At 40.6% G+C, this 26,301-nt stretch overlaps 1 protein-coding gene across 1 annotated transcript in view; it reads right to left on the reverse strand.

Annotated features, from left to right (window-relative positions):
* Positions 1 to 1,148: 1,148 nt before the first annotated feature.
* The window catches only part of LOC108111928 (midnolin homolog), an 86,876-nt gene continuing 61,723 nt past the window's right edge, over positions 1,149 to 26,301 (reverse strand). Inside the window, 5 exon segments of the mRNA XM_017221570.2 lie at positions 1,149 to 2,035; positions 2,208 to 2,941; positions 3,103 to 3,698; positions 3,700 to 4,345; positions 4,453 to 5,592. Of these exon segments, the coding sequence (XP_017077059.2) occupies positions 2,452 to 2,941; positions 3,103 to 3,698; positions 3,700 to 4,345; positions 4,453 to 5,069 (2,349 nt within the window). The 5' untranslated portion in view covers positions 5,070 to 5,592 and the 3' untranslated portion in view covers positions 1,149 to 2,035; positions 2,208 to 2,451.

A 26,301-nucleotide genomic window follows, 5' to 3' on the forward strand; every position in this document is an offset into this window, starting at 1 on the left:
TTGAATTGTCAATTTTTTAATATTTTTATTTTATCACCATTTCAATGATTTATATTACTTACAAATTTATTAGATCTGAAATTGGCTTCTATATATTTATATATAATAATAAGAATTATATAATTTCTTCCCGTGTACCTACAATGTATTTGCATAGCGCTTTTATGCGGCATTACGAAAGACTCAAGCAGCGAACTCGCGTGGAAGGCTTTCGATATTACAACTAATTACCAGCATTAACGCAATTTGGTCTTCATAAAGACTCGGTTCCGCATTGCTCCCTCACCCATGATTGCATCTCCCCCCTCCATACGCCCCTCTCAATTGAGATTTAATTCGATTCTTTGCCCAAACGCGGACAGGTGTCTATGAGGCAGGTGTTTCGGCTCATTGTCTGCGGCCAGGAAGCATTTGGCATGCGTTCATTTATTTAAAAGTTTCCTTTTGCCGCATTTTTTTCCTAGAAAAACTGCGCAATTTTCATTGATTTTGGTCAGAGCTGGTTATTTGCTGTTTTTGCTGCTATTGGCACCTTTTACGGCCTAGTACGCCGTGTATTTAGACATGTTAGATCACATCAAATATTATAGGTGCTCCGTGGCGAGAATCTATAATTTTTATTGAGAGCGGCCTGTGGGGTATCTAAAAAAAAAAGGCGCTTAAAATAAACATACGAGTATATAAAAAATCCAATCACATTTTCTTGGGGAGTCTGGAGTTTTACATCTGGGTTTATTACACAATATTGTTGCTCAGGTGCTTGGTATTGCTGGCCATTAAAAATGTAGGTGTTTTTCCCGTTTTATATGCAGAGAGTGACTAATAATTTAGCTTAAATCTTTACCAAAATATATTTATTTATTACCATTTCATAGCTCTTTTAGTACACTTACTTATTTATGAAGTGTAGTTGAGAGTAGTCATAAAGTTGAATATTAAAAGACAGCTAAAACGTTTTAGCTTTCATTATACAAATGATAGAAATTCCATTTGCCCCTTTTGGTTCCCTCTAATTTTTCACCTGATTACCGCCAATCGCTTATGGCCAGATCAGGTTATTATTGAGTGGATTTCCAACCCGTTAAGCTTTCATTGGATAGTTTTAGCCGCCCACACTCAGGAACCAAGGCAACTTTCAACGCTCGAGATTGTTTTGCATATACATTTATTTTTCTGAGACATTTATTTAGACACAAATACAAGTTATATTATAGTTTTACACGTATGTATGTATTTATATATATATATATATATACTCTCTATTTATAGGCCATATAAGCTGGTAAATACAACTAAAATGTACAGACTAAACGACTAAGACAATGCAATTGCGAGCAGATCGTTGGGGTGGGGAATTAATATTCCGCGGGATGGGTTTCGAGGGGAGGTATCTGGCTCTGAGCAAACTAATTACTAAACAAGAGTTGTTCGATTACGGTTTAATTGCATTCAATCAACAGTTTGCACAACATTTAAATTATGAGGAGGAAATTCATTGTATTAATTTATAAATTCATTTTAGCTAGCTTTACGTGTTGCATAACATTCTCTAAATGATCGATATATGGTTGCTTGATATTATTGACTTACTATTAGTTACATTTGCCTTTTGCTATCCTGTTTAAATACAGTACTCATTAAATATATATATATCTCGTTTGTAGACAACTAATTTCTTGTGGATTTTCAAGTTCGTTTTGTGAGTTTTTCTTTTGTTTTCTGAATAGCATAAATGGCTTTTCATCCAATTTGAAAATGGTTCGCAATAATTATTAAATTAAAACATAAAATTAAAATCACAATTTTATAGACTTGATGTGTGTATGTGTGTTTATGTGTTGTGTATGTGTGGGGTATTGTACGCGTGTGTGTCTGCTGGCAGCCTTTCATTTTCGGGGGATCGATCCATCCGGTCGAAATATTCTCATCAAATACTCCGTCGGAATCTGGTTTTTAAAGCATAATTCTGGGCGTAGCAGGGAAAGGCACAATTCAATATTAATTAAAATTGCTGCTGCAGGCTAAATGGTGAAAGCTGTAAAATCGAATGGTGGAGTGGGACGAACCATTAGTTGGCCATTTCAAATGTTGGTTTTATTATTATTATTTTGGTTTTGTATTTTTTTTTTCGGTAAGTTTGTTGCACGAATTTAATAAGCGGAAAAATAATCAAAACGCAGCACGATTTGCATGGCTATTCAACTCACCTGCAGGAACACACACAGCGTGCCAAAAGTTGTAGTTGCTCCTCTTTTATTGTGTTTTACTTTTTCTGTAGTTTTTTGTTTTTGTTTTTGTTTCTGTTTTTTATTTTCTGTTTTGCGGGGGTCGATGGCAGCTAGAAACGAGTTGGCAACGAATCATCATCATCATTATCATCATCATCATCATCGTGCTGCTACTTCCTCATCCATCGTCATCCTGGAGATACTCTACATCCATGCAATCATCCTACAGATACAGCGTCGCCTGCTGCCGCTGATCAAAGTGATGGATGTAGAGCTTCTTTTTTGACTTCTCCTTCGACGGCCGCAGATCCCAGACCAAGTTCGATAGACTTCTTGGCCGCGACAGTCGGCGTGTCTTCTTCTCGGGCAGTTTGTTCGAATCACCCGAAGTCCGGCCACCGCTGCGGGATGAGTCCAAAGTGCCCTCCCTTGGATTATGATGGTTATTGCTGCTAGAACTCCGGCTGTGGGGCAATGGCAACGGCAGGGGATGTGGACTGGACAGGTAGCCATGGACATTCAGGATGCTGCCGCACTTGAGCACCACATCCGGTGGTGTGCCCGGCGTTGCCGGTGCTCCCGACCCATTTGCTCCTGATCCGGTTCCACCGCCAGCTACTGATGACTTGCCATGGGCTGAGATCGTCGGCGGCGTCACCGAGGAGCAATTATTGTTGTCCGGCGTCAGTTGCAGGCTGCTAAGACTCTTGTACCTAAGGGATGAATCAAAATGTGGGTTCTATAGATGAAACTCAAGTATGAGGGTTTTCTTATTAGTAAAAAAAACTTCCGATCATTCCTTTTTAATATAAATTTTAGATTATTCCCTAGATTGACCTTAAAGCTGCCCCAGGTGGAACCACGACCTTCTTACCTGATGTGAAACAGCGGCGACTGCGGCTCCAGGGCCTCTTTGCTCGGCAGATGGTTATTGGGCGTCAGCACCTTGCCGTGATGAGGATGCGGATGCACACTGGCATGCGGATGGGGATGCGGATGTGAACCGTGCGATCCATGGGAACCATGATGGGCAGCTGCCACAGCAGCAGCCGCTGCATTGGCCACGGCTGCAGCCGTGTTCCCATTGGGAGTAGCCGGTGGCGGCTGCTGCTGCGACTGTGACTGCGTGTGACTGTGACTGTGGACGTGACTGTGACTATGGCTGTGACTGTGACTGGTGCTGTGGGTGGTGCCCGTGGAGTTGCCATTGCTGCTGCTCCCAGCACTGTGGGCATTCTTGATGTAAAGCTTTGGTAGAGTCGGACGCTGGCGCTTCTCGGCCGGTTTCTTGCCCGGAATCGTTTCGATGGGCGGTGGCACCGGCTTGATGTCCTCCTGAATATGGCCATGATGGTAGTGATTAACCATGTGATGATGGTGGTGATGGTGCTGCTGCTGGTGACTGGAATGATGGCCACCACCATTGCTGCTGTGCTTATTGGACTCCAGACTGCTGTAGTTGTTATTTCCCGGAGGTGGAGGCCTGCTGGTTGACCGGACCCCGTATCAAGCTGCAGTAGTTGCCACTACCGCTGTCCGTGTGATGCGAACGCAGAGTGGGTGACTCGCAGATGGGCTCGAAACGGGCCAATCCCTTTGAGAGTGGCGTTAGGCCCCTTACATAATCATAGATATGATCGATCTCGTTGTACTCCTCTGCTATTTCGCTGCTACTCAAGGCTTGCTGTTGCTTCGACCACGAATCACAGCTGGCACTCTTGCGCAACACATAACCACTCTCCGCCAGTCCACTGGCCATTCCAGCTGCCGATGGCAGCATCACCACCGGTAACCTGCCACCATTGCGACTATTGAACTTGGAGTCCTTCTTCTCCTTCTCGCTCAGCTTGAGATCAACGATCTGCAGGCGATCGCGTGCATCGGCCAGCAATCGCTGTGCCTTGTCCAGGAATCGCGAGTACTCGATAAAGTGCTCCAGCTGCTCCATGTTTTTGGCCCGCTGCAGCTTAATTTTCGCGTTCAGCGGCACCGGCACCAAATCCGTGTCCTTCTGCAGGGGCAGAGCAAATATCCTGTCGATCTCCACGCAGCCCAACAGTCGCAGTTCGGGCACAAACGGCTGCTTCAGACCTTTGGGTGCACTTCCGTGGACGAGTCTGCGGATGGGATGTACAAGTTGGGGTAAAAATTAAAAATCAAAATAAGGCTTATGTCTATATAACCCATTAATGAAAATACTTTGTGATCACACTCAAAAACTCACCTCACGATGACTGGCATCCGCTTGAGCAGCAGATTCTTGACGGTGTGCACGCCGCTGATGCTGTCCTCCCTGGCGATGGGCGAGAACTTGGCTTTGGTATCGAGTGGCAGATTGATGATCTCGTCCTTGATGTTCCTGCACTGCAGGTACTTTCCATTGTCGTTCATGGTGGTCAGCAGTTCGCCGGCATGAATGGTTCGGTTCATCTGCTGGCATCGGAATGTCTCCCGCACCAGGACCCGGGCATTCCGCCGCCTGGAGAGCTCTAGAACGGAGTCGATGCATCTCGTCGATCGACCATCTTCGCTGAGAAGCTCAAAATAGCCGCCATAGGTCTCGGGGATGAGCACCTTGGCGCCCACATTTGTAGGCTTACGACCCTCTTTGATCTTGATGGGTTGGGCCAGGATCTGGTACTTTTTACCGGCGCTCAGGAATAGGGCGGTGCTCTGCAGGGATGGGGCCGACAGGGTGGGCACGCCCAGGGCCTGATGTTGACCCTTAAGGATCTTCGCAACCGCCGGCAGCGGTTGCTTGGAAAAGTCGCGCAGGTAAACGGGCGTGGCATCGCCGAATCGGGAGGCGGCCAATATGATTTGGCCATCAGTGGCGGCCATGTCGCGGTTGAAGAACGATAGCAGCTTGCTTCGCGCCAGTTGGACATTAAATGAGAGTAAATTTCATTGGACTGGCTGCGGATGCAGATGCTCCCCGCCGACAGCTCCCTGTTCGCTGTCCAAGTCCTCTGGCAGCTGTTCCTCCTCCTGCTGTTCGTCCTCCGCCTCCTCCTCCTGATTGGCGTTGATCTGATCCTCTAGAGCTCGTCTCTTGGCCAGCTCTCGGTGGCGCAGTCTTAGCAACTGAGCGCCGCGACTGCAGCAGGCGTGCTTGATATCCTCCTCGTGGGCGGAGGCTAGTCCTGTCTGGTCAGGATATAGATCCTGGTTTGGGCCCTGGTACGTCAGCAGTCGCGTGGATGTCTGCAGAGCGTAGTTGAGATACTGCATTCGGTTCGATTTCCTCCTCCTCCGCTGGCCACAGTGTGCGAATAGTCCTTGTCAAGTTGCCTTTTCTCCTTTCGAATCTCTTTGACGCCTTCGCGTTGCCAGTAGGTTAGCTGCTGTCCTACTGTCCTTTGTCCTGGAAAAATCAGAGGAAATAAAGGGACATTAGTGGGTGTTGTACCACAGGAAACGCGACAAGGATAAATAGTTATGTTTGTAAGCAGCTTACAAAATATGGAAAAACGGAGAACTCCCTTACAGAAATTGAAATGGAACTGAGTTGAAAAAGGATAAGTTATTTGTTACCCTGCATCTGCAGAGCTATAATAATATCATTATGCAAATTAAATTTGGTTTTATATTAATCAAATTTTAAATTCCATTAACAACAAGTATATTGGGTCTCGTTGATGCAATAGTTAACAATTTTTCCAATTAGTAAATTCCTGAAAAATTCTTAGAACCCAAAGAAAACTATCATAAAATAAGAAAATGAATGCCCGGACACACCTTTGGTACCCAGTGGACATTAGGTAAATGAAATGTTGGCAACAAAAGTGTACCCCTCTTGGTTCGAAGCTGAAATATTCCTCCGTCCGCAGATCAGCTCTTCAAGTTCTCACAGAGGGATATATCCATATCCATAGTTATATATGTATGGACACCGATACAGCGACAGGGTGTTATTTATGAGGGCCATAAAGTAAGGAAGAAGACTTCAGCCAAAGAAATGGCAAAGTGCACAAAATGAAAATGCAAGCTACAGAGGAGCCTGAATATACGTATATCCCACAGAATAGACAAGACGACTGTGCGACAATGCCAAACATGCCATTAACAAAAGGGGGGAGGTGGAAGGAAGATGAGGAGCCGGGGAGACTGCGGTGAAGGAGGACATGGCCATGGGCCAACAGCCTGCGGACCAACAAATGGCAAGACATTAAAAGTACTTAAAGGATATTTGCATATTTTATGGCCAAACATAAATGCGGCTGATTACGAGTCGTCGTGTATTGCCTGTATTGCTGGCAGTGTTGCCAAATATGCATTACATAAAGTGGCTAAACTTAGCAATGCAAATGCGTAACTTAAAGTTGTAAAAAACAGTTTTTGGTTCTGTAAGTTTCAAAATTCAAAAATGAAAAGAAACTGGGTTAAGTCTCAATAATTAATTTAGAACTAAAACTAAAAGTGTTTTAAATTATTTACATTAATAGTTAATAGTTAATTTGTGATTTAAATCCTTATTTAACAATTTTTTATTGGTCTTAACTTCTTGCTTTAACTTATCATCACTGATGGCTTGTAACATTGGAGCCTTGGCTTATTCCCCCAGGGTTTGAATTCGAATGTGTGGAACTCACTTCACTAAATTAGTTGGCAATTAGCAAAGTGACCGCACCTGCTGTGGTCCTTATGCCCGAATCCAACCTGCCAATTGACCATAGTACCCCACCATCCGGAAGAGCATCCATCTCTAATTGCTTTCCTATTCCAATTGGAGCGTGGCTGGAAGTCAGTAGCCATAGAAACCCAACTAACAACCGTTGAGGCCGTAAAGAGTCAACCATAAAGCATTTAACGAGGCCCAAGGGAGTTCAACATTCTATCCCCTCGAACCCTTCTAACCCCTCAAACCCTCCACCTGTCCGAAATTAAATGCATCTGTGGTCATTATTGGATCATAACAGAATCACCAGTATCGCTAGTTAGTCTGCCGAGGATATTAAATCTTTTTTAGCCCCCGGCTGAGGCATGCAAAGGTTTAATTGATTTTTTAGTGCCAAATAAGGAAGGAGTTTTCCGGGATTATTGAAGAAATGCCTATGGTTAAAGCTTTTGGATACACTGGGAATAAAATGCACTTAAATAATATGATTTATTTAAGTTATTATTCTGCAAATTTTAATATCATAACTTTTCGTATCTAAAAACTGTAGGACCAATATTAAAAGTATATTGCTTTTTTAGAAAACGTCTATCCTACAATAATGAAAGGTTAAAATACTACTTTTTAGTTTATTTAAATTAAAAGTAAATTTAAAATGTAATCAGTTTTTTCCATTTATTTCCTTGGGTTTTGGAAAATGTCAGGAGTACACCTTGGACTCGCTTTTGTTTAGTGGATCTGCTTTCCAATTAATTGCTAGACAAAGAGTGAGAATGCAACACGGTTGGCAATTAATTTTCACCATGGAAAGTACCTTTTCCTGGAGCAGGAAAAACACACACACATGGAGAACGAAGGAGACCGACTGCCAGTTGCCGATTCTCACGCTCAACGTGGCCGAAGGCCTTTGTAACTTATGTGGAAACGTGACATTTTCTCGGCTACTGGACAAAAATTGATGCCGCCGAGCCGTCTTAGCGAGCTGGAGAGGATTGGTCCAGCATCAGCAAAAATATCTGCAGCTATAGCTTCGAAGTAAAAAGCTGCAGCAACTGTCTTGTTTCCTGGCCCGGTACGTGTCTGGATTTTTGCCTCGTTTTTATTGCGGCTTCTGTTGGCTTTTTGTTGGTTTTGATGTCACACAATGACACAGTTTTTCACGTGCAGAGCGCTCGTAATTTGTATTTGGCCTCGTCTCGCATTTAAGTTGATCTCATCGAAAATGTCTTAATTAATTTGCGCTGGAAAGTGGCACAAAAGCAGCTGCCCCAACATCCACAGAAGATGTACGTAAAAAAAGATGGTGTAAGGAAAGAAAAAAAAACTGTAAGAAACTCACTTAATTTATGACTGACACGACACAAGATGACTTGGCATGAAGCCCCACAAAAGGTTTATGATTTTTTTTTTTTTTTTCTCTCTGCGGAATCCTTTTCAACATCCTGTCTGCCTGTTGCTATTTGTTGTTGCTGTTTCCTGTGCAACACGCCAAGAGCCACCGCCCCCAAGGGGCATCAAAAAAAAAAAAAAAAAACACTTGAGCAAATGAAGCCCCCAAAGAGTCAATATGTGTGAGCGAGGGGAGTTATTATGCACATACACATATGCTTATGAAAAATATGTAACCCAAGACGGAGCTCGAGCACATAATGAGATACCCAACACACAAAAAATATGTAAAAAAAGGAAACTAAAATAAGGAATGAAACGGAAAGCTTTAAGAAAAAGGAAAGGGAACGGAAAAATGATTAATCGACTAGGTTTTACTCTTTTCTAGGATCGGTCTTTAATATATATTATAATAACTTTTCTTACTAATTTTATAAATTATTTTTGAGTATTACAAGACAAATACTAGCAAGCTGAAGAGTTTCTGACACTTCGTAAATATTTCTTATGTGAAAATATAACTAAACTAGTTTAAAACGGAAAAACAAAAATAAATATACATTTTTGCATGATTTTAAGTGGATTCTAATGATAATATTAAGTTCCTTTTAAAAGGAAACTATTTGGTAAAAAATAAAATACAAATTTAAATCAAGAAATTTTCAAAATATAATTTTCAACAAAGTGCAAATAAGAGGCCATCTCAGCTTGACATCCTTTTACCGATATTAAACTAAAAGCTTTTGAGCAAAAACTCAAAACTAATAGAGACAAAAGACAATAAAAACGTAAACTTATTTTTGGCAATTTATCCAACCAGTAAAATCGTATAAAATAAGTGCACATTTAAGTTTTAGGTGTGGTAGAATCGTTTGTACAACTCGAAAATCCTTTTTGCTACCCTTTCGGCACAGGCTGCATGCGAAAAAGCGGGAAAGTGCGATAAAAGCCACGTCAAAAGGATTAGGGCAGTGCATCTGCAGATGTGTGAAAGAGTGTGTGTGTGTGTGAGTGTGTGAGCGTGTGCAAACGGAAAATGTCTGTGCACGAAGGTGTGGGTGGCTGGGCTTTTGTTTGTCCCAACAAAAGCAAGGACTGGCAGAAAAAAAATATGAAATGTATATATGGAAAAAATCACAAGGAGACGGAGAAGGAGTTCACAGAAAAAGGAAAAGTGTAAGGAGCACGACCTGCTTGTAAACCAAAGAGCTCATAAAGGGAAGCGAACACACATACGACCAGTACGACCAGTGTGTGGCACATTAATCACACTAAAGAGTTCTACAAAATGCAACCCAACTCTTCGGCGGAGCCAAAGCCAAAAGTTGTTGTTGCTGCCGCAGTAGTTGCCTATTCCTATGGCTGTTGCTGTTGTCACCACTTTAAGCTGCGGCTTAAAAATTGCGTACTTCTCGCCCGGCAAGCAGCTTACAGCTCAGGGCTTAGGCGGCTAAGAATCCGCGTCGTCCGCCCACGCCAACGCTTGACGTACTCCGCCACTCTACAGTCTCGACTCTATATATAAAACTTTACTAGTATTCTCAAAAAGCTTAAAATTACAGATAAAAGCAGAGTTATCTCTGAGATACTAAAAGCTTATAAAGGATATTTACCTAGCATTCCATTTTAATAAAGAAAAGATTCATGATGTTCTTCATAGGGAATCCTGACTGTATTTCTCACACATAAATGCAATATTCCTGCCGCGAAGTCGTTTTTTGTCCTTCGCATTTTTTCTCTTATTTGATTTCATTTCCTCTTTGTCAAGCACTTTTCTGTGCAAAAGAAACACCTTCAGACCCCATAGCCGACCGCCTCGATAGCCACTCCCCCCTGTGCCCCTTTTCACAGTCTTCGCCTGCGTCTTCCAGTTCTCAGTTGCCTTATTATGTCGTTCTTAGCACTTTTGATTACTTTTTATCCGCTTTGGCCGCGGGTTTCATAGCTCACAGCATTTTACTTTTGTTTGCTGTTGCTGGTTTAGATATATACTCCTATATATATATCCTATCGCCCCCTTCCCCTTCCCTTTTTTTTGTTAACCCACCCCGAAAACCCCCTTTTATTGCCACGCCCCCCGCCCCTGTTCTAGTGTGACTAATGACGTTGTGGACCATGGGCAACGATTGCGTTTGTTTAGTCCCCGCATCCGAAAAGCCCCATCCCCATCCCAAAGCCATGATGTAAATAAATGAAATAATATTCTTTTGCTGTTGTCCCGCCATGAAAAATTAACGCTGACCACTCTTGACTTCTTTTTTGTTTTCGTGGGGTTTTTTCCTTTTTGTCTTTTTTTGGCTTATCTATGCTTTTTTTTTGCACGCTTTTGGTTTCTCGCTGCGGACAGTTTGAATTTTTGCTTTCATTTGTCAAGTGGCGCTGAATCGTTGTTAAAATACTCTACTTAAGGGGATTTTCACTACGCTACTGAGCTATTAATCCTTGCACTTAAAATAATTATAAAAGAAGTAGGATTTTAATTGGAAAAAACATCTAATTTTCCTAAGATGAACCATTAGTAAGATGTCTGGAAGGTATCACAGATTATTGTTATGATTTTTAATAATATTTTATTAAATCAGACTCAAATTTATATGTATAGGAAACTTTTTCATTATGTTATCAAAAAACATTTTTCTAGAGTATTAAAAATGAGGGATTTCCTGCAATGAGAAGGCTTCATCCGAATTAATTTGCTTTATCACAATAAAAGAGGAAATAAAACCGTGTTCGCAGGTGGAAGTGGTAAAGTTTTTCTTGCTCAAGCTGTTATTTGAAAAGCATTAATCACAACCATAAAATTCCTAGTGCTTAGCTGGAAAAAGAGGAAAACTAGCATATTAATAGATTTTCCACTGACGTAGATGCAGATCGAATCGATAGGCGGAAATGGACTAAGAACCCAAGAGCCAAGGTGGCATGCCAAAAATAGTAAAATGATAAAGCCAATGGAATTCCCCTTTAGTATTACAGGTGCTATTGAAATGCCCCCGTTAAAGGTAAGTCCAATGAATCGCAATTCCATGGTCACCGCTACGGATTCGTAGCCATAAAATCGGAACTTTGTGAGAATACCTATGCGAAACTTGAATGTAAATATGGCTTTGTTTCCAATTTTTTCGCATTGTGAGTGACAAATGAGACTCAATGTAACATGTTGTTTTGTATGAGAAGTGCGTTGTATGAAGTAGAGCTTTAGATGCAAATAAAACAACTTGAAATACGCGCAAGAGTGATGATTTAATTCGCCAGGGGAATTTATAAAACCAGTTATTGGGAAAAATGTAACAGTTTTGTTAAGCTATTGTTAAACATTCCACTCAACATTCCACTCATTATACATTTATTGTTTATATTGTATTAGTGTCTTGATCAGTTTATATAAGGTGGTTTCTTTGTGTTTTAGTTTCAATATTTTCTGATTTTTATGTCATATAATTATTAAAATGAAACTAAAATATGAACTTGTAAGTATCTTGTTAATCTAATTCATTGTCTTTATTTATATTATTCTTAATTTTGATTTAGCATTTTCTTATTTTTAGAAGATAGAGTTTATGATTGTACTTTAATTGGCCATCTTCATTTTATTGATCACTCAAAGTCTAAAAGCTTCTAAGATTCTACTTCTCGGAAATTCAAACCTTTAACTGCCTTAGAGATCAGTAACATGCAAAGGTGTTTGATTTTTGATTTGATGCCAAATTGAACAATCCGTTGGGTCGCGCCCAATTCCCCGATTCATCAGCGGGGGCAGCCACATCGCACACACAAAATCAAAATCAAAAGCAATTAAAATGCAAAGCCACAGAGCGTCTCATAGGGTAGAAATTTATAAACATGTGACGTTGATGAGGAGTTGCCTCCGCTGATGATTTTGTGTTTTTTCATGTCGTTATTTATTTTTTTTATATATTTTTTTATTGAAATGTCGACATGCTTACTAATCAACGAAACGGTCAAACAGCGTTGGGAAAGAACCAAGAGAACTTCTCTTTTTATTAATCATGCGCTGAATGCACAAAGAGATGGGTAGAATGGGTATGGGGATCCCATGTCTGGGATGGAATGGGACAGGAAATCGAAACCGAAATGCAACGACAGTTGGGCCAACGTATTTGGTTCGATAATGCCGCTTCTTGAGAGCCAAAAACGTCGTCAAAGAACCGTTGGCTTTGGCCTTTTCAAGTCGCCTTCGATCCAAAATGTTCATTGACTTTAATTTATGCCCTACGAGTTGTTTATTGTTTGCATATTCTTTTGCCCTGACACTTTTCTTGGTTCTTTTTTCTTCCGATACGATACCAATGAAAGTCTTTCGTTTGGTAAAAGGGAAATCCCTTTTTTGGGCTGGGCTAGGTATTTTTCATCTTTTTTGGGTTGGGCTATCATCTATCCCGACCATCCTCTCCATTGACCCAGAAAATGAAAAATACAATAAGAAAATGTTGCGCCCGCCTTTTTCGTTGTTTGTAAGTGAAATTTTTGAAAAACTCTATCAACCAAAATGTCTTTCGAAGATGTTTTCCACGCGTTGGCGTTGCTTGAACGATGGAAAAAGTGAAGGAAAATGAAGGTAAGACGGGGGTTTTCTAAGGCACACATCTGCATTGAGTTGTCAGCTGGGAGTTGAGGTCTCCGCTAATGAAACCGATAATGAATGGGTTAATAGACACCCATAAATAAGAATTGTTGAAGAGGCGAAGCTGCATTGAAGTTGTCTTGAGCGAAAGCATTAATTATCCCCAGTTCTCAGGGGTTTAATGGTGGTTTTAATAACTGTTAAGTGGTAAAATGTTGAGGCGTACATTTTTTATGATTATTTGTATGGTTAACATTTTTAGACGAAAAACTGTTACCTACTAAGGAAATTTTGAACGAACGGATTTATTTTTGAGAGATAATTTAAGGATTTTAGACCTGCTTACTTAGTTTGAACTAAAAAACTTAATTCATTTATTCCAGTACATATAATTTATATTATTTTCGTATATTTTTGGAAAGCCTGAAGCATCTTAAGTTCGAAATAAATTCAATAAACCATTGAAATTGAAGCTATGAATATCATTAGAGGCTACATATTAGACTATAGTAAATAAAGATCTTAATCTAATGAATCATTAATTCCAAAGGGGTTATGGGGTCATGGTTACAAATTATTCTTCACTTTAAAATTCATTTCCTAAAATATTCCTCCCACCCCACATGACCTCATTTCAACAGCGTTAGCCTTTGATTACATCTTTCCCAAAAATCAAATCTTATTCCCCAATCGGTAATTATGTGACATTCATTGGCCACTGATTTACCTCAGCAAGCAGCTTAGTCTATAAAAAATACAAAATCAAAAAGAGATCCAAAAAGCACTTTATTAATATCCGATACTTAACCCAATTTCTAGAGCATGACGCTAATTGTATTTTAAATAATATCTGCCACCGATTGCTCACCTTCTGCTCCACAAAAATACACAACCGAAATCCACAATTTGCCGTTAAGTTTAACAAATACAAATTTACACTCTTTTTGTTGATCAATTAACACGCACACAAAGATCAAAACTCTCTTTTCTATTTGCTTTTTTCAAAAACACTTTTTTCTTTTCTTCCACCAAACCAAAAGTATTTCGTAATATTTGCTGAATTGTGGAAATTTCTTTTCGCACAAAGAATTTTTTTACTTTCACACTGTGACGAAACCCGTGGAGATACTATATATTTTTTTCTCCTTCTCCGTTAAAGATTTGCATAAAAAACGAAACGAATTTCTGTTGGATGATCAAAGCCGCAGCTAAAGAAAAATCTCGCGTGGGCCGTTGCGCACGCGCACAATATCTTAACTCGCTCTCGACGTTAGGGGCTATAGTTAGTTCTCTGGGATATATCTAGAAATATATTCTGAACTCTGCGATCGCGTTTGGGGCACCGAACCGGTCGGAGCGACGAGCTCCAAGCTAATGAAAAGCCGAAGTTCTGGGGTCCCGAGTGCTGGGCTCAGTTGAGTTGAGTGGCCAGAACGCAGATAAATCCGCTGCTGGCTCCGCAGTCGACGTCGCTGTTAACTGGCCGGACTTAACAGGGCTATGTTAAACCGGTCTATATATATATATATGTGCACATATATATACCCCTACCTATATAGATTTTTTTTACCATCCATCTCCCGCTTTGTTTTGGGCTCTAATTTCTAAGCAAACGCTGGACGGTGAGAGATTCGAGATTTGAGATTCGGGACTCCGAGACTAGGAGAGATTCCCTCAGATAAACGGCAAACAGTTGTTTAATAGTTTTCTTTGAATTTTGAGCATTTTTATGTTGCTGCTCGTTTGATTTGTTTGCTGAGAAATGCGACTCTCGCAGGTATTTAAGTTTCATTAACATTTCGAGGGTCTGAGGAAAGGTCTGTGCGTTTGTGTCAACCTTTACTTTGATGGTGGCATCGTAATATTCAGCCTCTTTGTGTGCGGTGCGTGTGAATTTTTTATGGTTCATTAAAATTAAGAGCAGAGCTTGCCTTTTCGTAGTTTATTTATAGCACAAGATTGGCATTTGGGGCGGGACTGTGGGAGATTCTCCACCAAAAAAAAAAAAACGAAATATCTTAGTCGAGGCAATGAACTTGCCCAGTAATGCATGCTAAATCTTCCGATTTACGGGAGAAAGGAGGGAAGTTGGTTGGTTGGCTCTTTTGGCTGGCGAAACTGTCACAGACATGATTTACGACAAGTAAACTTTAGAATATTCAATCGCTATGGCATATACGAAAAAACCTTTTAAAATGCCGCAAGGCCAAAGCCATCAAAAGAGCCATAAAAAAAGGCAAAGCATGAAATATGAGCACAAATTATGAACAGACATCACGTCAAAGGATTAACAAGACTAAAAACTCAGCCGGATTTCAAGGAAGTCCATCAACAGCAAAGGCCAACCCGAAGGCATAAAAAGGCATACAAAATGTAAAAGAATCCGTGGCTCGATAAAAATCTAACAAAGTTTTGTTTTTTGTTCGCTGGGCGCGTTAAATGGTCAACACCCATATTCGAAGGGCCTTTTGAAGTCTGTGCTTAAAATGCAGATTATGTGCGTTGATTAAATATTGTTTTTTAATTTCTTCTCAGCCACGCTGTTTAAATTAAAAATGCACGGGAACGCAGGCATGTGGGAAATGCATAGGAAAAGATTTGATTTTTTTCTTCAATTTTAGTATTCCAAGCACGTACCGCTGCATAATAAAAAGAAAATGTATATAAAAGTGAAAAAGAATTATCGAGTTAAGGCGGAGGAAATTCTGTTCTTATCAGTGTGCAAGTTCGTTGCCTGAGTCTTTCGTTTTCGGGGGCCTTATCTCATTTGTGGAAATCGCTTATAACGGTATAAGGGATTTATCAGGAAACTGTCGGAAGATTTGCATAACACATATACAGCCGACAGACAGCTAAAATAAATCTCCAGGCTTTTGTTCGCCTTTGTGCGTGCGCCAATTCTGCGAGCAACCCACACACTCCGGATCATCGCAAGCTACTCTGCAGCTCGCCGCACTTCCCTGCACCACTCTGCCCCATTCGCTTCCCCACTCACTCATGCAAATGAAGCGCTTGCTGAGACTGCGATCTAAAATTAGCTGCAACTTTTGTTAGGCTTCAGTGACTCTGGAGCTTGCACTTTTGTCGCTGTTTTTTTTTTTTTTTTTTTAGTATCTCTCCATTTCGGTTTTTATTTCAGTTTTGAAGCGTTTTTTTTCTCGCCGCTCGCTGCCTTTCTTTGGAAAGCTTGTCCGCCCGTTGATTGATTGCCCAGCTGCAGATGCGGGCCGGGTCTTCCCTGAATGGCGACTCCGCCGTGCGGGCCTAACCTTTGAGTGCACTCTCCCTCCTGCCTTCCAGTCTTTAAGTTTTCTGGTCCAACGTCTGGTCTTTCCCCGACTCTGCCTTATATTTGACTGCGGCCGTGTGGCCCGGCTCTTTGAATTTTACGCTTAATTTGCCTTTGATTGATGTTTTAGCGTTTGATTCATACGAAAAGTTAGTTAGTGCGGCGGTTCACTGAACCTGCCGAATGCAGTGGTTAAGAGAGGGTAGTTTGAAAGGTTTCTTTGAAGGGAATTCACATTGTACACCGACTTTTTTGTATGTACTTAATGGACTTCTAAGAGTTTTCGGTCTTGGTTCAGGACCAAATATTCATACCTAATCAAATAGTAATAAAATGTCTTCGAATTTTCAATTGCCCTCGACATTGCTATGAATTCCAGTTATTTACCTATAAATATTGACTTTTGTAATATCAACATATAAAAGTTTTCGAAGAATATATATGACTTATTATCCCTCTTACTTGTTCTTTCCAAAATATGTACGCTCAACCCTCGCCAGCAGCTTTATTTTCATAACTCATACACACATTCCCCGACTAACAACTCAACTTGCATTCTTTGGCTTCCTATCTCCACATCTGCCACTACCTGTGGCACCACCTGTGCCGCCCGCACCCCTTCGTGACCACCATGTATGTTCGTACATACATTCATCAAGTGAACAGCTGACCCACTTTGCTGCTGGAACTGTTGACTGCCCTTTTGTGATTTGGACACACAGGTTGGAAAGCAATTAATTACATTACAACGCAAACGTACCGTCCACTGGCCACCACTCAAACCACCAATAACCACCACCACCTTCGAAAACAACAGCAATGAAATTGTTAACAGGTCCAAAGGCAGCGTCAATCAATCAGCAAGCGTTTTGCCAGTCAATGGCCTCAGTTGAAGTCAGAGCAAACATAGAACCTCGCCGGCGCGGTGAGAATCAGAAGTAGAAGTAGAAAATATCGTTGGTGGAAGGAATCGGACCCGCAACTTCACGCTCCGGGTGCCATTATCATTATTTATTTGGTGCGACAAACGTTTCGCCACCAATTAGGGCCAGAAACGCGAACATTTTTCATTCTCTACGGCAGCGACAGGAATGACTGAAAGTTGCCAATTTGGCTTTCGTTTTCGGTTCACTTATGGCCATGGGTGAAAAGTTCTAAGGCGACTTTCGGTTCTCTGTTCTTTGCAAGTTCGGCTACAGTAAGGATTCGTAAAGGGAAGAAAATTCTTAAGAATGGTTTGATTTATAGAGCTAAATTTTAAGAAGCCATTATATATTTTGAACTATTTTGAAAGTAATTAAAACATTTTTAGTGTAAGAATTTGTAGCTTTTTATATTTTGTTAAAATTGGAAATGAGGATCGAAACCTTCGATCCATCTCTGTAGCTCCCTACGTCTTCAGCCGAGCCTTAATAGGGCTGCAAGTTCAACTGGTAAGAGCGAGTAAGCTGAAAACTGGCTGGAACAATGCCCTGTTATGGATCCGCTTAACAAGGATGACGGCTCCCAGCCAGGGGCAGTGAAGTCAGCCAGCGGAGAGGTGGATTCCATATTCAAATGCGAGCAAACATGCACAGCATCCGCATCCTACATACAAACGGAAAACGAAACAAAAACAACAACACAACCAAGGGCAGCAGCAGCTCCACCAAAATCAACAAGAAAACCAGAGGAAAAACTCCCAAAAAAAAAAAAAGCAACAGCAACGAAAAAAATTGTAAAAAAAACACAGGCGAAGAAACGACTTTCGGCATCACGTTTCACGAATTCGCAGCAGAACACGGCTTCGACTTCTGGCACATTAAAAGAAAACAAAAGCAGCCCAGCATCACACACTCACACACACAAAAAGATTGAAATAAACACGGCTCAGAGCCAAAGCAATAAGTAAAAGTTGCTGCCAAAACGAAGAACCAGAAGAGTTGCATCCGCAGAAGAAGCGGCAGTAATCTTTGTAATGTATGCTCGACGGTGCGATTCATTGTTCGACTCCACCTCCACCAGCATCACCAACACCACCACCACCACCATCCCTGCCGCATCATCACAATATAGCCCGGCTATATCCAAACTATAGAACCCTCCTCGCCCCATCCCTCTTTCATGATCGGCGGTTCTGCACGCGCTCACGTTTGGGAGCATCGAGAGCAGCGAAATATTGGGAGAAAATTGCAAATAGAGGAAAACAAATCTAAAATTTATAAATGGCTTTCAGCGACTTGGGAATGCTCTGGGAATCGACAAACGATTGTCAGGAACAAGCCGATGGGACAAAATGCAGGAGAGTCAATGAAAAATATAAGATTAAGTGCCAGATATAGAAACTGCAGAATGTATAATTCTTTTAGATCAAATTTGGTAAGGGAATAGTAAATGCAATCGATTGCTTGGCTGTTGTTAGTGAAGCAAAGTCGTTTTTCTATTGACTTTGTAAAACATATTTCCTATATTTCCTTAAATTTTCTTTCTCTGCATGTCACCTCAAGCTAAGCTGGGAGGGAAAACAGAAAAGAACGAAACGAGAACAATCAAAAGGGAATGATAAGAAAATGCAATCAATTGAAATTCGCATTTAAATCCCTTCGCAGAGCATTTATATAGCGACGTTTGCTCCTGCATTTCGCCATTTTAATTTCTCCGTCGGATAAAGTGAAAATTCGCTGGCTGTTCTTGTGGCGTTTTTCCCTCGCTTTCCTCAACAACCACCCACTACCACCCTCGTTTGAGTTCTCATTTCGCTGGTAGTTTCTGTATTCACTTTTCTTCTTAGCCCCAATTGACATTTTGGCAGTCATGCACTTCCTTTTCCTTTTTGCTAATTTATCGCTGCCACATATGAATGTGTGTGCTTTAACCCTTCCACTTTCTGCGACGATATAGCTACCGAGTGCAACTGCAACTTGCATTCTTATCGAAACCGCACAATCAGCAAAGGAAAAAGGGAAAAAGCCAATCACTGACAATGAAGATGATGATGATGATGTGAATGTGGATGTGGATGTGGATGTGGATGCTCTGGTTGTGGCTGCTGTCGATGATGTTGCTGCTGCTGCAGTTGCAGTTGCGGATCCGGATGAGTGCAAAAGTTACAATTTCAAAACAAATAAATTCATGCTGCAGGCTAAAAAGGGCAGCCGAAATGGTCGGAGGAGTCGGAGCTGTCTCCAGCTTTTCGCCCTAAGCAAACAAATCAAGGAGCGACTCTCGACTCGACTCTCTTTTCGACGGCAGTTAAAATGCAATGGGGCTTGACTTCAATTGTTCTGCTCAAGGAGACGAAGAATGAATATATATATAGGTATATATATACATATATATGTACAAAAAATGCAGCAATTATTTCTTGACTCGCTCGCTCTCAAACGCTTTTTGTCCTTTTTGATTTGACTGCACTTAAAACAATTTTACTTTTCCATTTAAGAGTAGAGATTAGGAAAAACAAGTATACTAAATCATGGTAATATCAAATTAACTACTTTTTATATTTTAGCTTTAATAACATAATCCTTAAAAAATGTGAAAACAAGCATATAACTTGCCTTTGTCACACAGATTTGTTTATTTTTCCTGATTTTCCTTGTTAATAGTTATTTTAATGCGTGATTAATTGTGCAGTTAAAATAAATTATTAAAAAATCCATCCCCCCATTTCATAAAAAAATTAAATTCCGAAATACAATTAATCCTTAAACTGCTTTTTCCAAACAAAGTTCTCACAAATTGACATGATTTTACAGCCATATTTAATTTGCCAATATTTTGTTTGGGCATTTAAAAAGCATTTTTTTTGGCTTTTATGGAAAAAATGTTGGTTAAATCATGGTTTGAACATGATGCCCTAGTTTTTTAGCATATTTTTTGTGTGTGCAATACTACAATAATAATCCATTCCCAACGCCCCCAGCTGCTGCCACTTTTTCGCTGACCCTCTGGCTGCAGCTATTTGTTTGCTCATTTGCTTATTTGCATGGAAGCAATGGCAATGTCGTGCTTACTTCTGCCCCTGAACCTCCTGTTCCAGCTCCAGCTACTCCTCCTCCTTCTCCTTCTACTCCTCGATGTTATGTTTGGCTTCCTGGCAAAAGGTCTCCTCTCGAATTGTGGACCTCGGCATCCATATGCATGTTTTGATTTCGTTTTCAATTTCAGTTTCATTTGTGGGTCTTCGGCAGGCTGTCTCAGCATGCAATTGTTCTTCTTCGCCTGACAACTTCTGGTCTGTTTATATTTGTTTTCTGCCGATCTCAAAGTCAGCACATTGAACTTATCAAAATGCCAGCGGGGCAAAATACTAGTTCTGACATGAGAGCATTCAAATAATGTTTTTCTCTGAGCAGCTCCTGGGTTTTCTCCCCAGTTTGTTGGCTTTGTTTGCCGGGACACTCCTGGTTGTCGCCTCCTTTTTGGCCTTTTGGGAACTTTCACAGCACGTTTGCTGGGAAGTATTCGTAGGTTTGTAAGGGGTTTGGTTGAGAGAAAAATATTTTTGGCAATATTTGTTGGGAATTTTCTTAGCCAAACACAGAAAATTAAACAATGCTTGAACATTAAAGATGTTGTGGAAGAATAAAACATTAAATAAATTAAAAAACCCTTTGAATAGTTTTCCTAATTAAATAAATATTTAACTAGAGTAATAACTAAAAATGTTTTTGCATTATGCTGGCACTTATTTTAAACATTTCGAGTCTTGTTTAATGAACAACAAAAAATGGTAGACAATTTAAGTTATGTATTAAAATTAAAAACTGCAGTAGTTAACCCCTTGGAAAGTTTAAATTTTAACCTTGAACTTGGAGCCATCAGCGTTGGCATCTGGGCAAGGTCAGTTAGGCAAATTCAGCGGTATAACTAAACCAAACCAGTCGGGCAACCCAGTCAGTCCAAGCCCAAAAACCCATTCCGAATCCCATTCCCAATCTGAGTCCCAACACCGAAACACCCTCCCCCCGCCGAACGAACCACCCACTTCTTGGGCAGTCTGAACAAAGCTTAGACTAACGTAATTTAATAAAACGTTTAGCCGATTAGATACGTTCGGTGTATGCACTAAAATGTATCCATTAGATACGCTATCTGGTCTGGAGTGCAGATACGAGAGGAAAAGGCGACAAGTGCAACGAACGAGCAGCCAAAGCGTCTCCGGCAGCAAAAGTGGCAGCACCAGCAGCAGCAGCAGCAGCAGCTGCACTTGCCCAAGTTAAGGCCAAGAGAGATCCAAAAGACAGGGCCCAAAACGCTAACGAGACTTTGGCCACGCTCGCCGTCTTAGCCAGCGATTGCATTTCAGACCAAAAGCAAAACCACAACCAAAACATAGGACGCTCCCTTTTTCACCGCGAGACGGTTTTACTTTTGTCCGACGAGCTGCTTTTCTTACCTGCTCTTAGCTCTTGGCCATGGTAAATCTGCGCTGCCAATCGCTAAAATTATTGCCCTCAATCTTTGTTATTAGATTAACTTCTATTTTGTTTTCCTATTTGACTTTGCCATAAAAGCGAACCGAGCTTGGCCCGCCTGCAGTAACTACCAAAAAGGGTATTTACGACTTGGTCATAATGTTTGGCCCATCGGAAAAGGGGAAAGGGTTCTGCGGGGCAGGAGGGCCTCTCCAAATTGGTTGCAGTTTCCGGGGGTATTGGTATTCCGGACTGATTGGACTATGACTGGGCATATTCGAGATGGGTCTAATGATGTTTACGTTTGAAATATGATAACAAATTTTGTTTGCCTTGAGATTCTAGCTTCAGCCAATGGCCAGATGCTCTCAAGAAATAGGGATCTCTTTCAGGGTAAACAAAGCTGGCCTTACCTGCACAAATTGATTGATTCGTGAGGGTTTCTCGTTGGTTTCTAAAGGCTCTTTAAATATTTATTGATAACAGAAACAAATATTTTATTTGGAAATTTACCATCGACTTTAGTTGTAGGCAAATTCACTTTTCCTCAAAAAGATTTAAAGAAGTTGGCTTATACACTGAAGTATTTAATACTGGAAGAGCATTCATACTTCGAGTTTAGCCCGCTAGTAAAAGCAACTTTCTTGTTATCTGCTGCTGCCGTTGTCTTGGCCATTTGAAAACTGAAAGTGCGCCCGGTCAGCGTCTAAGCTAGCAACGCAGAGGAAGAGGGTTACGGATCTTAGTTAGCCATAGCCAGAGCCAAATCCAAAGCCAAGTCTATCGTATAGCCATAGCCGTAGCCATAGCCATTGCATTAGCCATGCCCAGAGAGACCCCTGCATTCGAATTGGCTTCATTTGTTTTTACTGCCTGGCATTTTGTAGTCATGTCCATTACAAAAGCTGCTGTTGCTGGTGCTGCTGCTATTGCTCCTCTGCCGCTGCGGTTTGCTGCCCATTTCCCGATGGTTTTTTGCCATCTTTTGGCCAGGCTTTATCAGTCTGGAGTCTGCCTGTTTTGGGGCTTTTAAATTGGTTTTGTGTTCGCTGGCTTAGTCGACCTGCCAAGCTTGTGGCGCATCAATTCCAATGGCAATTCCACTTGGCAGCCTCTATTCTACATAACATTTGCGGCATTTAGAAAGGCCAACTTTCCTTTGTTACTCCAATCTGGCTGACTGTGTGATGCAACTTTCATTGCAACTTCCCAGCCAGCTTACGTCATTAGCTTGATTCTGGAGTAAAAATCCCACAAAATATGATTCAGTTTTCTAATAGGGGGAAGAAAGCTACCTTTGAGCAGGCTAATGATTATGAAATCTTTTTCAGACGCTGCCGTCTTTGGGTTACTATTTTAAGGTAAAATGGGATATAAGTTAGTATGTATAAAAAGTGAGCAATTGTAATCTCAATCTTCTAAAAAATTTTAAAATAAATGAAAGAAAAGTAGCTTTTTAAGAGATGTGTTTTGTCAGTAAATAAAATGATTTAAGAATCAATCTAGCCGATCTTTTGTTAACTTTTTCTTTTGTAATTTCCCAAAATATTGCGAAACATTACTCAACTTGCCCAAAACTTTTCTGTAATAATTTCTTTCTCTGTGTACGTGTGACAAGTGCGGTGTAATTGAAAGAAATTAAAAAAGGTAAGCCCAGTCGCAAAGGCTGCAGCGACAACAATGGTAATGATGCTCATGCCGTTGACGGTAATGTGGCACGGAAGTGGGTTAAGCCGCTTAAATGTTCTGCTCCTCCGGCTTCCTCTTGGCCCGAACTCTTGCTTCCCGAACTCTTTCTGGGATTTTATTTGTATTTTGTTTTTTCCCCTCTCTCTCTCCCTCAGTACGTGCAATGCCGTCGACATGTCTGAAAATCCGGCAAAAGAGCTGGGGAAGTGCCAGAGCGACGTAGGATTTCTTTCCTGAATTTAAATTGCGCACGCATCAAACTTAAGTTGGCCGCAATTAAAAGCGGAGAAAGTGAATCCGCGACCCCGCCTCGAGATTTATCTCTCAAGAGTTACTTTTTTTTTGGTTGGCTATTTGGGAAGCTTTTACTCACGCGTGCCACGATTCTATTTGGGTTTATGGGGTCACCTGCCCTTCGGTCTCTCGTCTGGAACTTACCTGCAAATAGATAGAAATCCCAGATAAGCATTAACAACATTTATGTGTAATTTGTTTTAACAACCGGCGGACACTTACTCTTACACGAAAAAAAGAAACTGATTTATAATGGCTGGACTAAATGTTTTATGTTTTTATTAAGTGAAAATTACTAAAAAAAACCAAACGCTTTTTGCCCTTCCAGTTTGATGTCTCCGAAAATATAATTCTGGCTTAGTGGCACAAAGTACTTGAGCGCTGGAATGGTCGGCCGAAAGTTAATAAGTGAACTTGACAGTAACCATTGGAAAGTGGGCTTGCCATGACAAATTGAGTAATCAAATTTGGCAGTAATAAAGCCAACCGAAAGTTGAAATTTGTAAAAGAAATTACGAAACTTAGAAATTAAGTGCATTTCTAATTGCGTTTTAGCTTAAATTATGAGATTAAAGACATGTTGTAACAGATTGGTAATTAAAAGGGAATGATTAGATTAAGAAAAATAAAATATATATCTAATAATTCTCTAAAACTATTTACTTAATTACAATCTTTTGTTATTTTGCAAACTTTCCAAGAAGTTTCTTAGCTTGATTAATATCACAAGTCTCTTAAATTTAGTTCCATATTATTAGCTCATTATTATTCCACTCACATATTTAACAACATAAAAATGAGATCAACAAATTATAAATTTCCCAACAATTTCACTTCTTTCCCACATTTAAGCAACAGGTGGCGCATATTCAACACTATCGGGCAAACAAGTTTGCCGCATTAATTTCTAGCCTGAGTCTGGTCAGGTCCGATCTGATCATCTTTTGCAGGTCTAGACGTCGCCACAGCGATTCCTTAATGAAAACTTGGCGCCTGTTGGATATTTCCTCTCTGGCCCGCCCCCTTTTTTATGTAAAGGCGTTAAGTGTTTTAAATTGGAAATTTAATTAAAGAACTTTTGCTGCACTTACTCTTAAGTTAATTTAGTTATATTCAGGCTTTTGCTTTTCGGCATAAATTAGCCAAAACAAAAGCTTATTGAACCCAAGAGCAGCCGCCACTTCATGGCCAACAAAATCAACGCAAATCGCTGTCAATAATAATAATACATAGAGCCGCCAAAGCAGACCGTCACAAAAGCTTAATTTTGTCGACCAATTCAGGCCGACAATAAGAAGGCATAAAAAGCTAAAATAATTTTGTATTTTTTTGAATTCTGTTTTGATTCACACGCTTTTTGAATCCAAACAATCGGCCTGCGTCAACGTCAATGTCCCCCACAGTCCAGTCCAGTCCAGTCCGTCATTTGTCGTTCACGCTTGTGGCCAGCAAATTTGTCAAGAAAAATCATTCAACGAAAAATGGCAAGAAAATCTTTTAGTTGGCAACAACAATGTAATATCTGCCATAAGGTCAGCAGCGTCAATGTTGAACAAGGGGAAACGAAATTAGTTTAGCAAATGTAAATGAGAGGAAGAAATGGGTGGGGATGTGGATAGATTAGCTGAAAACAGTTACTGCCAAGTTGAATGCCCCTTTTGCGGCGATTTGAAGAGGTAGAAAGACGGAATGGTCAATTCAAAAGGGGAAAATATTAAAACGAAAAGGAAATAAATGGTTATGGCTTAGATGCAGATATGGTTGAAAACACTCTTTGATTATGTTTCTAGGGAAAAGGATTTGTTAAGAGATTTAGTTTAAATACTTCATTAGTATGGACAAATACTCCAACGCCTTTCTATCAGCCAAAGTTGATCTTTTTCCACATTCTTGAACATGTTTATACTAATTTTTAAGCAGAATTCTAAACTATCTGAAACTATTTATAAAGAAAGGTTGAGAATAACTGAAGTTCTACTCCATAGCCCCATAATAATCTTAATCCTAATCTTTATTACCTAAACTCTCTTAATGATTTAAGACTCATAAACAAATGTACTTAAGTTTTCATCGACTGTCTATCTGCTTAGACTCTAAAATATTTATATTATTATTTCTCCGTGAGCCTATCAAACTTTCGGCAGTTGTCAGGCTGGAAATAAATTTGAGCCTATATAATCGAACAGATCGACAGACAGCGAGCCAGATTGGGAATCAAATGATTTGCTATTCCCATTAAACTAAATGACATAAGCACAAAGATTTACGCACTCGCGTAGAAACAAGAAATCAAATGTTGTCAGGCAGAGCGTCAAAATCGTAATGAGACAAAACTTGGCCCACACACATTTATTTGGCTAACGCAGCGAGGAGGGAAGGAGGGTGGGTGACCACGCCCCTGTCTTTGAAAACGATTTTGATTAAAGAAGTTGTCACCGTTGCTTAAAGCGAACAAAAAGCTTACGTCGAACAAAAGCGGTTTTTGATAAGTGCGCGTGGGCGCCCTCTGCCAGCCCACCCCTGCCCTTGCCAGGCCCCCCTGCCCCCTCTCTATTCATAATATATCCCCTCTATTCACCCCTCTACAAACCCATTTATTGGGTTTGCCAGCTCTATTTGCATAGCTCTCCTCTGTTTAAGCCTTGAATCGAATTGTGCGCCCTGACTTCGTGCCCGTGTATTATTATTGTAAAGTCTTATATCTTACATATATATGTATATATAACAGATACAAAAATATATATCTGAGACGACCGTTAAGTTTAAAGCTCACAGCGATGACCCTTGCCTCATAGAGAAATCTCTTTGACTGC

This window comes from Drosophila eugracilis, unplaced genomic scaffold (assembly GCF_018153835.1).
Source record: "Drosophila eugracilis isolate 14026-0451.02 unplaced genomic scaffold, ASM1815383v1 contig_90, whole genome shotgun sequence".
NCBI classification, from domain to species: domain Eukaryota; kingdom Metazoa; phylum Arthropoda; class Insecta; order Diptera; family Drosophilidae; genus Drosophila; species Drosophila eugracilis.